At 45.1% G+C, this 15,590-nt stretch overlaps 1 protein-coding gene across 1 annotated transcript in view; it reads right to left on the bottom strand.

Moving 5' to 3' along the window:
* The window catches only part of LOC142776227 (protein transport protein Sec31A-like), a 156,543-nt gene that overhangs the window by 120,519 nt on the left and 20,434 nt on the right, over positions 1 to 15,590 (bottom strand). The window contains exon 3 of the mRNA XM_075879504.1: positions 2,738 to 2,860. Within this exon, the coding sequence (XP_075735619.1) occupies positions 2,738 to 2,860 (123 nt within the window). The remainder of the gene's footprint in view (positions 1 to 2,737; positions 2,861 to 15,590) is intronic.

Consider the following 15,590-nt stretch of genomic DNA (forward strand, 5'->3'; position numbering starts at 1 on the left):
CGTCGGTCGGTGACGGTCAAGGTGCGCTTTAAATCGATGGCTTTCACTGTGAGATCGGGATGCTCGTTCATGAAGGGGAACACCATCGTGCACTGAGCCTCGGAAATGTGGAAGAGACGCTCTTTTGGCTACTGGTTGAGACGCCCTTCGCCATTATTTTGCTCGACTGAGCCAACGGCCTCAAAAGTTGCACCGTTTGAATTTAAGTAGTGGTGGAGACAGGAGTAGAGCAATTTCTTTAATTGTGGTTGTACATAACACCACCACTAAACGTCCCGTTGAATGGCGGCGGCGCCTAGCGTCATTTCAAAACAACGGGAAAAATACATTTGCATTGTGCCGCATTTCATATTCAATGTTTCAAAATCAGTGCCAACACATTTTAGTAGCGAGAAATAATAGTTAAACATTCCTCAACATGTTAGAAACACTTCTCAACCTGCTGTACGGTCGCCAAGCCGACGTCAACATTGTGACGCAGGCCTCCATTTTTCTCTTTGGCTGTTCACTTCCGATGTATACTGCCCACTTTTTCACGCAACTATGGAGCGCCTCCGTCCAAATTTGGAATGCGTACAAGAGTGCACCACAGCTCACCTCTACCCGTATGATTTATGAAGCTTTACGGTGTTTGATATGTGGGGTTTAACGTTCCAAAATCACCATATGATTATGAAACGCCGTAGTGGAGGGCTCCGGAAATTTTGACCACCTGGGGTTCTTTAACGAGCACCCAAATCTCAGCCCACTGGCCTACAGCATTTCTGCCTCCACCGGAAATGCAGCTGCCACAGCCGGGGTTGAATCCCGCGACCTGCGGGTCAGCAGCCAAGTACTTTAGCCACAGCAGCCGTGTACCAGGCGAAGCTTTAGGGTGACAAAAGTCCTACTAAATCATTTATTGAATTGTGTCCACCTGGACACAATTGTTATAGAACATATGATTTCAAATGAATTGGCAAGGCATTAACTTCACTGACTTGTTGAAAATGATTGAATAAATAAACTTCATTTGAAGTCCGGCAGTGGAAAGACAAGAAAATATAAGATGATGCTGTCTTTTCAAAATGAATACATACAAACTAGCTCAGCTCTCTGTTATTGTAAAGCACAACCTTCAACTATGACTACGTATATGAATAGTTCTGGTCATTTTATAAAAATTGAGGGCAACATTATCATCACCTGCTGCCTTTACTAGTGAACATAAATAAAACAAGTGAGTATAATAAACAAATTACCTCTGAGAGCAAATAACAGCATAGAGAATATATGTACAATGCCAAATACAAATCAAATATTGATTATTGTAGAAGTTTTCATTATTTTTTATCAAATGCACCAATACTTTCTTCAAATTAGCAGTTAAATAGCCTTAGAAAACCCAACCTGACATGCTTCCAACATTTGAAAGTGGCACGGCCCCCTGCATTTAACTGTTAATTCTGCATTCGATCTTTCAGTATAGCATCTCTTTACTCTTGGTAAAGTGGCCAGCATATAACATTTTTACAAGTGTGGCCGGCCCTGAGTTAAACTGAACTTAATATTATTGAGGAGTTCCACAAGTACAGTAAAACCTCGTTTATTCAAACTCGGCTATTTTAAAATTTCACTTAATTCAAAGTATTTCCATGGTCCCGTATTTTGCAATGCAAGTTTAAGTGGATAATTTAAAGCAGTGGTCAGAACAAGTCTAGTTAATTCGAAAACTTTGGGTTCAGGGTGCCCATTCCCGATTTCGCCGCAAATCCGCGGAAACGACGGACCTTTAGAGCCACTAGGCAATGTACTTTAGCGATACTAATGAGTTGTAGCTGAAGCACCCCTGCCTCCCTACTTCCAGCAGAAAAAATAAAATTATATAAAAAATAACGGTCTCGTGATCAACTGAAATAGGCGCATGTGGAAAACAAGACATGCTTCACTGATATACACTAATTACGTACGGGCAGCATATTGCACGCTTCTCACAACGTTAGCGCGTCACAATTTATCCATCCTTCCTGGAAATTAAAAAAAAATTGATAAAGGTTAGTCTGGAGAAATCTGCGATGTATCGAAATGTACGAGTGCCGGTTGCTCAAGCAATTCACGCACTTGCCCAGCTGGCGGAGTTCTGGCCTGTAACTCGAGTCGAAAGCTTCAATGGTGATGTTTTCCAGCCAAAACTGATTGCGAATTTCGTCACACTGTTCATTAATAAGTTCTTTATTTTGTGAGAAAAAATGGGCGAATAGTCGCATCATGACGTGCTGACGCCGCAAGGAGCAGGCGACATGCTGCCCGCGTGTCACCGCTGTGCTGCAGTGAAGATGTCTTGTTTTTTGCAAGCGCGAATTTCAGTTGGTCATAACTTTTTTTTTTGTTGCGGTCACAGCAGTTAGGCCCGGAGTTCCCCCTTGTTTGCGGCAAAAGTGTGACCAGGTATTGCTGAAATACATGACCCCTATAGCCACAAACTAGCCGGCATAGCAAATGACCAGCCCTGAATAATTTGAATAATTTCAAGTTCCTTGGATTCCACATTTTATATGTTCTGTTAATAAAAAAAAATTATTTAATTTAAAGATTTCTCATGGTCCCAGTGACTTCGAATTAACGAGATTTTACTGAACTATTAAAACACCTAGTACTTGCAGAATTAATGGTAGCTTCAGCACAATTCGCCTGCACTCCCTCAAAAACGCCTTGCAAAACGAGAGACCCATTAGTACAATCAACATCTAGTACTTACAGGATTAATAGTAGCGTCATAACAGTCCACGCGCAGTCTCTCAAAAACTTCTTGCAGGATCTGGTGCTTCTCAGGAATGGGGCCTTTCTCCTTTGGTGGTGCTGATGGGATTGTTGTTACCGCCTGTTTCAAAGCCACAAAATGTATGTAATAATACTTGGAAGTAATAAAGTATACGAGCAAACAAGCATGCACACACTATATTCGGCAGAGTTAACTGCATTAATCTACAGCATCGAATTGCAAAATCAGAGCTCAGATGCTCCGTTTCATCATAGCATGCAATGCTGTGGAAGATGACATGACTTCTTGTTGTAGTGGTCTTCTCACCAAGAAATACTGTAGCCATTTTTCCGAAAAAATATCTAAAACTGTACTTTTATTTTGGCAGAGTAAGAAATGAAAATGATTTATGCCTCGAAAAAAAGAATCATGATGTACAGCTAATATTTCATTGTTTGAAATACCTGTTCTCAAGACATTTTTTATTCAGCTTTTTCATTTGGAGCCTGTCATGCTGACTTTCATAGAGCCTTGGGCTGGGTTTGCCCAAGCACTTCTGAAGGAGCCCTGCAGCACTCTTAGCATGGTCAGAAAATGGTACCGATTGTTAATTAAGACTTCTGAGAGCACACGAGCTAAATATTAGAGCACTGCACACCGCATGGAACGTACAATTTTTTCTTGAGGTCTGCTTAGAAATCGTTCCCTCTTGACAGATGATACCATACACCCAAATCACTATGAGCTACATAGTTACTACGGCCACCACAGAATGCCAACAAGTGCCCACACGCCTGATCCCAATGAAAGTAAGTTGAGTGCTGAAGACTGGAGGCATCTTCTAGCCTCTTGTCATCCCCCTGTTTGCATAACTTTCAGCGTGCTCGCTCGTACAAAAAAAAGAAAAACAAATGTCTGAAGAATGCAACAAATCTCTATCTCTGCTCGTACGTGAGAGAGTATAAAACTTTTTGTGGCAGTAAATTCGTGAGGCGATAAGCTCCTTGCATGAAACCATTAGATGATTACTAGGAGATGTGTTGCAAGGCCCCTTTAAATGAAATGCAAACTACCAAAGTGAGGAGTTATACATTTTGACAACCAATTTACTATTTGTGAAGCTTACACTTTGGTAAAACAGTGTATAACCAACCAAGCCTCGCATGTTTTTAGTGCAATGTGTTGGTGAGGACCTGTTGGTTACGGCATGAAACATCGTTTGCTACAGCGCACGATAGATAATTACAATAAAGACCAGTTTTGGTTTAAGAGAGCTCAAAAACGACAAGCCGCCCGGTGTAACTATCACTACCTAGCCAGAGCAACGCTCAACAATGTCAGCACATAGAACTGTGACGTGCTTCAGCACAGTCTGCATCAACATGTCTCTTCCAACAGGAAATGGGAAGAAAGTAATGCCAAACAGAAAACTTTCCAACACCTGCGCCGCTGCGGCCACGGACTCGCGAGCAGCTGCCAAAAAGTAGTTTGCTGAAGCAAAAAAAAAAATCAAAGACGGTTACAACGTCCTCATAACTTATACTGACAGAAGCGCGGTGACGTGAGGGAAGAAGGAGGCCCCTAAAGTCCCAAGGTGTCAATACCACGAGGCTCGATTGCACAAGAAAACTTCAAAATAATTTATAGTACCTTCCAAGCTATATTCACTGTTAATATTTTGCAGATGATATACGCTTGTTCATGGGAATCGATCCCACAGCTGTCTAGCCAGCAAAATGTTTTGTCAGTACCCTTAACTGAATATACAAAACACACATGAGAGATATCATCGATATCACCTAGACAACCTGCCTTGAAGAGCAAAGGTTGGAGCAAAAAGTCCAGCTTCACAAAAGAAGCAGGGATTTCGCACATGTCTATTTAAAAAATCAGTGCATTATGATGAGCAGTCCTACTCTCTTCTATCTCTGGTTGTGGTTGCACTGCCCCTTCATTCGGATCAGATATGCTAATATCCCCACTGACACATTTGTCTTCAACAAATGTTTACTATGTTTACCAAATCTCGATGTCTACTGTTTTACTAAAAATGCTGCCTTCTATGCAATTAGTGATATTCTTTTTCTTTGTTTTTTATAAACAGAAGTCTGTTGCTTCCAAAGCTTCAAAGTGGCGCAAAGGTTTAGAGTAGTAATTCTTATGAATTAAAAATAATTTTTTGTAAGAACTTTTTCTTAAATGATATTGCATACAAATATTTTAAGAATTTTTTTAGTGTTGTGCAATCGTAAGTAGAAAAGGGTGTCTTTTCTAACTGAGCTTCTAGGAGAAGATGTAACAGTTTCACAACAATGCTGCACCTATCGCAACATACAGTTTTGTAAATGATCCTACATTAAAAATTCTAAGGAAAGCTTTAAGCAATAATGTTCAACTTTTACGCATTTCTTGAGACCTACCAAGACTATCCCACACGAGCATACCTAATTAAGAATAAACGCATGACCGAGAAACTATAAGCCGTTATGTTCAGATGCTTCGGCATTCTTCAAGGATGTCATGCCTTCCTGAATGTACTAACGTAAAAACCGGAATAACGGTTGAATTTTTTTTAACGCAATGAGAAGTCGAACCTCATTTTATATACCAGTCATTGGCAGAAAAAAAATGTGGAAGTCTCGCAACAATAGGCAGCTGAAATCAAAAGCCTCCACTGCCATCATGAGCATCAACAGCAGCGCCGTTGGGCAAGGCTAGGCAGGGCCTACATTACACTGTACCAGCAAGGTCATTTCGCTTCAGTTATCTTTGTCAGTTTGCTGTTTTCTTTTTGTATTTCCTCGAGAACTGAGTGGTAGTCGACGGCACTTTATGATAGGCTTTAAGAAAAAAAAGTTATGTAGTATGCTGAAGCGCACGGCAACCTGGTGGCTCAAAGGGAATTCGGTGCATTGGAGATAAGTGCATCACAACCTTCAGCATCACAACCTTCAGCAACCAATAAAATACTTCATTTTAAAAAATACTTGAATTTGCAAATTTTAAACGTTTCTTTTTCGTAGATTTGAAGTTGGGGGGGGGGGTTGACCTATGTTCCAGGGCAGATTCACAGAACTAAATAATTGAAATTAACAGTCACGCAATCTCCCCTGAACAAATGCTTGATTATTTTAACACATTGCTTGATGTATTACCCTGTTGGGAGAGTGGCTCATGATTATACAAGATTTAATACAGAATGCTTTAAGGGAGTGTGCACTGCAATCTGAGCCAAGATCTGCTTTTTACATCTTTTCATTCTGTGCTTATAGTATGCCTGTCGATAGAAATATTGTTTTCTTAGAATTGTGGAGCACGTTCAGAATACAAAGTGTTAGCATATTAGAAGCAAGCAGATTAGGCGCAGACGCAGGCTTGCTACTATGCTATGTTTAATTCAGAAAGTATTTGCAGGCCACTGCATACAGTAGTTATGACAATCGCAAAAACGAGATTTAAAAAAGACAAATGACCAGCCCAGAGCTTGAAGGATCTCAAGACATCACAGTAAATAGCCACAAAAAAAATAGGCTCCGATGGAGGCGGAAATGTTGTAGGCCCGTGTACTCAGGTTCGGGTGCACGTTAAAGAACCCCAGGTGGTCTAAATTTCCGGAGCCCTCCACTACGGCGTCTCTCATAATCATATAGTGGTTTTGAGACGTTAAACCCCAGAAATCAATCATCAAGCCACAAAAATAGGATAAAAATGCAATAAAAGAACTCTCTTTAGGTTACTACGAGGACAGCTGGGATTTTGCTTTGTCTTAGCAGAAATTGAGTCATGACTAAATTTATTTTTGCACTAGTAAAGATAGATGCGCTTATAAAGTACCCATCATAAAAAACGCCGAGGATAACTTGCATTAGTTATAGTGAAACAGGGTGTATTGGTGCAAGTGGTGGAGTGGTGGAGGTGCTGGGTAACTCAACCTGAAACTCCGCAACAGGAAACTAACTGCCATCCCAGAAATGGCTGAAGAAAACACCCAGCAAGGTACGGCTCAGTCTCCGATGGTCATCGTGTCCACTGCGCTACGGGTGCGCGATCCACCTTTTTTGGACGGTACCGATGAGCAAGACGTAGAAGATTGGTTGTCGACATTTGAAAAGGTAGGCGCAAGCAGCAAGTGAGACGACACATCAAAGCTGCAATATGTACCCTTCTACCTGAAAAAGGTGGCGAGTCTCTGGTTTAACAACCACCACTCGGAATTCGCCACTTGGGGTGCTTTTAAGCTACGCATTATCGATGTATTCGGTCGCCCCGGGGTACGCAAGCTCCGTGCCAAACAGCGTCTACGGGGACGCGCACAGCTTCAAGGGGAAGGCTTCACAAGCTACATCGAGGATGTGCTCGACTTGTGCAAGCACCTTGACTCTTCAATGATCGAAGCAGACAAGATCAAAGACATCTTGAAGGGGATAGACGACGACGCCTTCCAGATGCTGCTGGCCAAAGGCCCTTGTACCGTGTCCGAACTCCCCAGTCTTTGCCAGAGCTTCGACGAATTGCGCAAAAAACGGGTCGTGACACGGCGGCCAGCGGCTACCGACGAAACTCTCACGGCATTGACCCTAGGTGGAGACCACAACACGATCATGTCGGAAATCAAACGATATGTGCGTGAGGAGGTGGCCCGACAACTTTCGTGTCTGTCGTATCAACCGGCAACGGAACCCTCTTCTGAGCGTCTCGCTCCCGCCATCAGACAGGTAATACAGGCGCAGGTCTCAGAGGCACTGCCGCCTGTCTCTCAGACAACACCTGTCACCGCGCCATTGACTTACGCTGCTGTTGCTGCTACTCCATTACGACCTCCACTTCGGCCGACTCGCCAGCCTCTACGAGTACCAACGACGCCATTTCCAGCAACACAACAGCGCTATAACGGAAACCCTGTGGCTAAGGTACTCGGCTGCTGACCCGCAGGTCGCGGGTTCAAATCCCGGCTGCGGCGGCTGCATTTCCGATGGAGACGGAAATGTTGTGGGCCCGTGTGCTCAGATTTGGGCGCACGTTAAAGAACCCCAGGTGGTCGAAATTTCCGGACGGCGTCTTTCATAATCATATGGTGGTTTTGGGACGTTAAACCCCACAAATCAATCATATATAACGGAAACCCTTGGCGCACAGTTGACAATCGTCCAATCTGTTACGCATGCGAATATCCAGGTCACGTGGCGCGTTTCTGTCGCCGGCGCTGTGCAACGGGCCCGGCTGCAGCTCCGAGGTACTCTGATGACTCTTTTCCGGCCCCGTACAACGTGAAACGAGAAATGCCCCGTCAATTCGACCGACAATCAGTGCAACGCGACCCGTCCCCATCCGAACTAGACCACCACCCTGCTGTCGACTACCGACCATTCGGTGTCCGTCGCTCATCCTCACCACGCCGCTACCGTTCTCCGTCCCCACTGCGTCGCCGACCGAACCCCGTAGAGATGGGGTTCGGTCGGCCACTGAAAGCTGCAGCTCTGGAGGCACGAGCTGCGAAATCGTCGCATTGTAGAAGTCCTCGCCCGTCCCCCACAAACGTTCTGGAACTGTTTGTTGAAGGTCTACGAACTCTTGCGCTTGTTGACACGGGTGCCGCCTTATCTGTGATGATTCAAAAACTCTGCCGTTCGATACGAAAAGTAACGACGCCACCTTCCGACGTATTGCTGAATACCGCGAGCACGCAACCTATTCGACCAGTCGGAGCATGTACGGCGAGAGTAATCATTCAGGACGTCCTGTACCACATCAAGTTTCTTGTGTTGGCCACTTGTTCCCGCGACGCGATACTTGGATGGGATTTTTCGTCACGCCACCATGCCGTAATTGACTGCGCTCGCGCGCAGGTGGAATTTTCTGTGTTTTCTGATGCGCCATCTACCGACAATGAGCTCACTCATTCTGGCAAGCTTCTTGTTGTTTCCGACATAGATGTTCCCCCTCTTAGTTCCATCATTGTCCCCGTCAATCGCACTGAATTGTCCGGCTCTACCGTTGTGTTCTCCCCATCTGACGTTTTCAGTCGCCGCCACGGTACGTCTCTGCCATGCGCCGTTCTGCCACCGCAACAAGATACTTCTGGAATTGTCGTTTGCAATTCTAGCTCATGCCCTCTCACCTTAAGAGCTCACGAAACACTGGGCTATGTTCTTCTTGTTGATGACAACGTTATTGTGCCTATTGAGTCCCACGACCCTGGCCAGCAACTTTAACTGAACGCTGTTACTCCTCCTTTTACGTGGGATGACTACTCCTCGGATATCTTTGATCGTTCCATCGACAGCAAGCTTCGTCTGGATCAACGGAACCAGCTAATAACCCTTCTGCACGAATTCCGCGATTCATTTGACCTTCCTCAAAAGGCACTGAGTCAAACTAACACCGTCGCTCACACAATCTACACTGGAACGCACCCTCCTTTGCGGCAACGCCCCTACCGCGTATACCCCAAGGAACCAAGTGTAATTGCAGAGCACGTGGACGATATGCTTCAGCGCGGTGTCATCAAGCCATCTTCTAGCTCCTGGTTTTCACCTGTTGTGCTAGTGAAGAAAAAAGATGGTTCGATTAGACTTTGTGTCGACTACCGGCGACTGAACAAAATTACACTCAAAGATGTGTACCCTCTTCTCCGCATCGACGACGCTATAGATTGTCTACAAGGTGCCGAATTCTTTTCTTCGCTGGACTTACGTTCAGGTTACTGGCAGGTTCCGATGGCAGAGTGTGACCGTCCCAAAACAGCGTTCGTTACGCCGGATGGCCTATACGAATTCACGGTTATGCCATTCGGTCTGTGCAATGCACCTGCAACGTTTGAACGAATGATGGACAGCATTTTACGCGGCCTTAAATGGCAGTTATGCTTATGTTACCTTGATGATGTTATGGTATTTTCTCCTGATTTCCCTACCCAGCGCCTCCATCACTCTGAAACGGGGTTTATTGGCGCAAGTAGTACTTGAACAGCAGGTCTATTGATGCGCAAAGTGGGCGGCAGCAATGGACCCAGGAATCACAGCCCTCGGGGGAAAACGCTCGCGCTTGGCTCCTCTCGCTAAAGGCGTGCTCTACTGCGGCACATAATCTTCTTCCTCTCTACAATAGGTTCAAATGCTTACATTCCTTCACATTCACAGAGGCAAATGAAATTTATTTCTTTAACTGCTAAATAGGAACACACAAAGCAAGCACACCGTTCAGATACTTCTTAAAAACTTCCATGCCCTAGACTCATCATGCACTTTCCCAAACCCCTCACAACAGCCACTAACATATATCTATTCAGTAGCTGACAATGAAGTTTACATACAGCCGCAAGTGGATTGAGGATTGAAAAGTGAGGAGAAACACCCTTCACCGTCAGGGAAACCAAACAAAAAGAATAACATAAGCAGACAAGCAAACAACTAACAGAAACCACCACCATAAGCACAAAAGCACAATGCGCAGAACAAACAGAAGAGACCAAACAAACCAACAATTAAGTAAGCCCACACACAGTGAACAATCTTTGCGACATACAAGACTCAACAGATATCAAATATGAATGGACAGCAAGGAGAAACAAGATAGCATGATTCAAGAGCAAAGAATGTTAAAATAAACAGTTTAACACAGCACAAAATCAATATTCAAAAGGCAAGCTGCACAACTCGTAACAGTTCAACCTTGACATAAGGACCACGCATCCAATGAACAGTCTTACTGAACTCGAAATTCGGCTAGGCTGAAGTTCATATGTTTCAGCAGTAAAAATTGCTCCACAGATTTCTATAACCCTGATGCACAGCATTTCACTTGAAAGGATTTCAAGCATTTCCCTTGAAAGCACGAAATATTTACATGACCCTCAATGCGTGTCTAAGAGAGTGCACCACTACTTAAAAGTTAAAGAAATGTCATGCAAAACTACCATGTACAGCAAGTAATTTTCCTTTAATACCATTAGAGCCTGGAATCTGTTGCCAGCACACATTGCTAGCTTAAGTACAAATCCAGCATTTGTACAGGCGCTTTGTGATGTTATTGAATAGGCATAACCATGTTGTGATGTACTAGTCAACGATAATGACTTCACAGCACACACTATGCCATTTCTGATGCTTACTCCTATTTGTACGTCATTCAATGCAGATAATACAGTCACATCAAAAGTTTAAGGACTCGAGATATAGTAAAAAAGCTGAACATTCCTGCTGCTTCAGCAGGGAGCCTTGAATTTGGATTTCACGCCTGTTTAAAACACTAACAACATTAACAACGTACATATACTGAACAGTTCGACCGAACTCAACCAAAAATTGTACTTACTCGCGTAATGAACCCACTCGCATAACGAAGCCACCCCCACCTTGGTTCTTGAAAAAAAAAAAAAACCTTTTTGTTGTATCTGCTAATTATGTTTTGGTATGATAGCCAGTGCCATTGATGATCGAAGCAACGTTAAGTCAAGCCATTATATCACAAAATAACAACATAATGAAAGTCAAATTATAGTTTCGCAACCTTGCTAAGCCGTTGAGAGCAGCGGAAATGTGGACAACAATCAAAATACTTGAAAATCAATGAAGTACTTGAAAGTCGCGCCTTTTGCGGCAAAGCGCCATCTGTCGAATGCAGGAGAAACCTTTTTGCTGATAGCGACACACAAGCACAGTGGCACAAAAGGAAAGCAAGAGCCCGCCGTTTCGGAGGCCATGCGAAGCGCAACCGCACCAAGCGGGCCAACGTCTACCACAACGTTTCTGCGCCGCCATCCGACGCTGCGCTTTTGTTGTCGGGGTTGTCGTTGTGAACTTAGTTGGGACACCTACTGTGCAGGGCGCGTTCGATCGGTACGCTATACATGGCTGGTTAGAAACAGCATATGCTGAATCATGGGAACCGAGTGGCGTTTAACGTCCCAAAACCACGATATGATTATGAGAGACGCAGTAGTGGAGGGCTCTGGAAATTTCGACCACCTGGGGTTCTTTAACGTGCACCCAAATCTGAGCACACGGGCCTACAACATTTCCGCCTCAATCGGAAGTCCGGCCGCCACAGGCGCGATTCGATCCCGCGACCTGCGGGTCAGCAACCGAGTACCTTAGCCACTAGGCCACCGCGGCGGGTCGGCTGGATGACCCTTAGGTGTTGATCCATACGCTTTGGCCACGGGAGGAATCAAAGAGAGATTCGGGCTACAAAAAAGATTGATCGCACATTTCATAGACCAAAACAAGCAAAGCTTTCGCGCGAAATTTCTGCTGTTATAACTTCAGTGAATTTTTTTTGGCCTTTGTAGTGAACCCTCCCCCCATATTGGCGTTACCTTTTCTGAAAAAAGAAAAGGTGGGTTCATTAAGCGAGAAAACACTGTAATGTCTCTCAGATCTAGTGGTCTCCAAACTTTTGACACTGCCTGTTCATTGACTAACCCTTTGTGGGTTCATATATTAATATTTTTTCACATACCAATACAAACATGCCAGTGGAATATACAAATAATTAATTAAAGATAGTATGAAGTGATTTTCACCAAATTACGACCCTTAGTTTATGAAAGAAAAAAGTGGGACTTACGTGTCCCTCTAACCCATGATGGGCCCTTGAAATGGGCCAACACCTGTTCCATTGCCTGCCATGAGCACACCAAGTGCAATCCTTTCACCAAAATCCTCATAGGAACTAAAGATCCAAAGTAAGTTGAACAGAGGGGCGACACAATATAATGAGATCTAACAGACATAATGCCAAAGAATGTATAGGGGAAGTTATTAGACCCAATTGTAATGTAAGTGCACAGAAAGAAAAGAGGGTGAAAAGATAACTTGCCGGGAGCAGGAACCAACACTGCGACCTTCGAATAACGCATTCGATGCTCTACCACTGAGCTACCACGGCGGCTATCCGCCCAGTCACTTTATTTAGTTTATATGCGAATATAAACGTGGGACCACTTTAGCCCACTTTTCTTTCTTCAATATACTGCAATAATAGCGAAAGTTGGGCTAGTTGGTGGTTCATACTTGGGAAGGAAAAGCAGCGCGAAAATACAGACAAGGACAAAAAGAGACGACACCGCGCTGAACTCGCAACTAAACTTTATTGAAAGATACACACACATATATCAAGTATTTGACCCGGTCACGTGGACAACCAAAGGCATCTGCGCATCAAAGCGAACAAAGTATGAGAAGAGTCTATTCATATTGATAATCAACACGTGTGTAACAACCACAAAAACACATACAACGTGCCTTCCTACTTGACAAAAACTTACGGAACGGTCCCCAACAAACTAACAATCACTTTAACGTGGCAGCGCTGAACCCAGGTACCGAACTTCTTTTTCACCGAGGGCCACAGACGGCTTGCTTACACACCTTTCCCCTCCATTTTAATGAAAAAAGACTCCATCACTTCCTTGGTGCACTTATCTCGACGATGTCCAAACAAACAAATGCCTTTATCTGCCAAAGGGTGGCAGCCACACTCCCTACAATGAGCTGGCAGGTGCAACCCGCCGGCGGCCGTTAAAGAGGCTAAGTGTTTTTTAAGTCTTGAAGTTCGGTTGAATATATATATATATATATATATATATATATATATATATATATATATATATATATATATATATATATATATATATTTATAATAAATGTATATATATTGCGGGTATTTCTTACTTACATCGTTCATCGTTCTCATTCCTGCATGATCATAATCACCATCATCCGCTTGTCTCTTTGTCCTCATTGCCACTCTGTGTCCCTAACATTGTCATCATCTGTGTACTGGCTCTGCCCGTTCGTTTTGCGAGGTCTTTCCTCAAATGAACGCTGATGCAACCAAGACTACCAAGACTTCATACGGGGTGGAAGTGGATTTTCGGTCCTCTGACCTCCCGCAGCCAGCTCTACCCCCTGAAGCCTGCCGGCGCGGATGTTATCAACCACGCACCACCGCAAGCTGCCCTTCCTACTTACATACACAGACATCAGCGGGAGCCCCCGCTCTTTGCTGGTCTTCGGGGAGAAGACAGAAGACTGGCTCGATGACTACCACCACGTAAATGCCACTAATAAGTGGGACGAGGCCGCCAATATGCGTTGCGTCTCTTTTTATCTGACCCGACTGGGCTACCTTCCAGCAGCAGCTGCGACACGTTTTTGGGACACCGGACATTCGATCCGCCATCGCCAAGAGGACACTCGATACTCGCCGACAACATCCCGGTGAATCGTACACTTCATACATCCAGGATGTCCTCGCACTGTGCTGGCGTGTCAATCAATCCATGCAGTAATCGTACAAAGTGCGCCATATATTGAAAGGCATTGGGCCTGTTGCCTTTAATACCCTCGCTGTGCAAAACACAGCTACCATCGCTGATATCGTGACGACATGCCAGGGCCTTGATGCGATGGACTCAGTTCGTCTCCAACCGGACATTGGCGACCACCACTCCACGTCTCATGGCCATCTGCGTGGCTTCATCCGGGACATTCTACGCGAAGAATTGCGGTTTATGGGCTTCACACCTCCTACACCGCGCCCTACGCACTCTTCTGGAGTGCCCTTGCGTGACATTATCAGGGAGAAACTTATATCCCTGACCAGCTCTGTGCCCGTACAGCCACCTGCTTCTCGCCCTATATCCACGTACCCTCAAGTTGCTGCCGTGCCTCCCAGCGACGCACACGCAACATTGCTGCTGCCATCCTACGCGTCAGTTGCTTCCGCTCCCCCGGTGAACTACCATTCTGTGCCACCTAACCCTTCTTCGGCCCACCTGACCACGCTATCTCCAGGTGCCCCAAACGCCTTCTACTCCCCACCATGGCGCTTATCTCACCCTGTCTGCTACTACTGTGGCTATCGCGGCCACATATCTCGTTTCTGCCGAAAGCGCCAGCACGATGAGCGTCGGAACGACGTGCGTGAACGGGATTTGTACGCCGGGGCGTCTTATCAAGGTCGGCGTTATTCGTCTCCCCCGCAGCCTTCTCCATCTCCTCCTGCATCGACTGCACCACGAAACAGCCGAAACACGAGACGCCGCTCGCCTTCACCCTTCCGCCGTTCCACTTCTCCACTTCGGCCCGCCTCATTCACCTCTGAAATTCATTCGGAAAACTAAGTGATGCAGTTTGTGAAGGAAAAACTGCATTCGGAATTAGAACTAAAATTTCTCCATCAGGCCCGTGTAACATGGTTTCTATGGAAGTGGAAGGAGTGCGAGTCGATGCTTTGGTGAACACAGGTGCGACATTGTCTGTGATACATGCTGATTTGTGTGAACATTTAAGGAAAGTAATGACACCTTACGATGTCCCCACGTTAGTTGCTGCCCAGGGGAACGTCATTTGCCCTTCCGCGTTTTGTACTGTCCGTGTTTTCATCGACGGCATCCGCCATCATGTCCAGTTTGCTCTCCTGTCCCGCTGCTCTCACCAACTAGTTTTAGGGGGATTTTCTATCATCTGCTTCCGCGGCGATTTGTTGTGGACAACGCGTCGTTCACCTCATTGACACCGACTACATGCTTGACGACGACAATCAGAAGCCACTTTGTCTGGTCGCTGCGAAAGACATCGAACTGCCGCCACTACAATAACAAATTGTCAGCATTACGTCCAACGACAACTATCACGGTGATGTATTCGTCTCACCTTCACCACTTTGCGTTCATAAAGGTATAGTTCTTCCGTCCGGTGTCGTTCGTTTTTGCAATGGCTTTGCACTTGTCGCCGCTGTAAACTCTACACCGGAGAAGATCTTACTGCTACAGGGCACTACTGTGGCCCGTGTTGCCGACTTCGAGCCTGTATTCGTCATGCCACTTCAGGCCATCGCTTTCAAA

This window comes from Rhipicephalus microplus, chromosome X (genome assembly GCF_043290135.1).
Source record: "Rhipicephalus microplus isolate Deutch F79 chromosome X, USDA_Rmic, whole genome shotgun sequence".
Classification (NCBI taxonomy): Eukaryota; Metazoa; Arthropoda; class Arachnida; order Ixodida; family Ixodidae; genus Rhipicephalus; species Rhipicephalus microplus.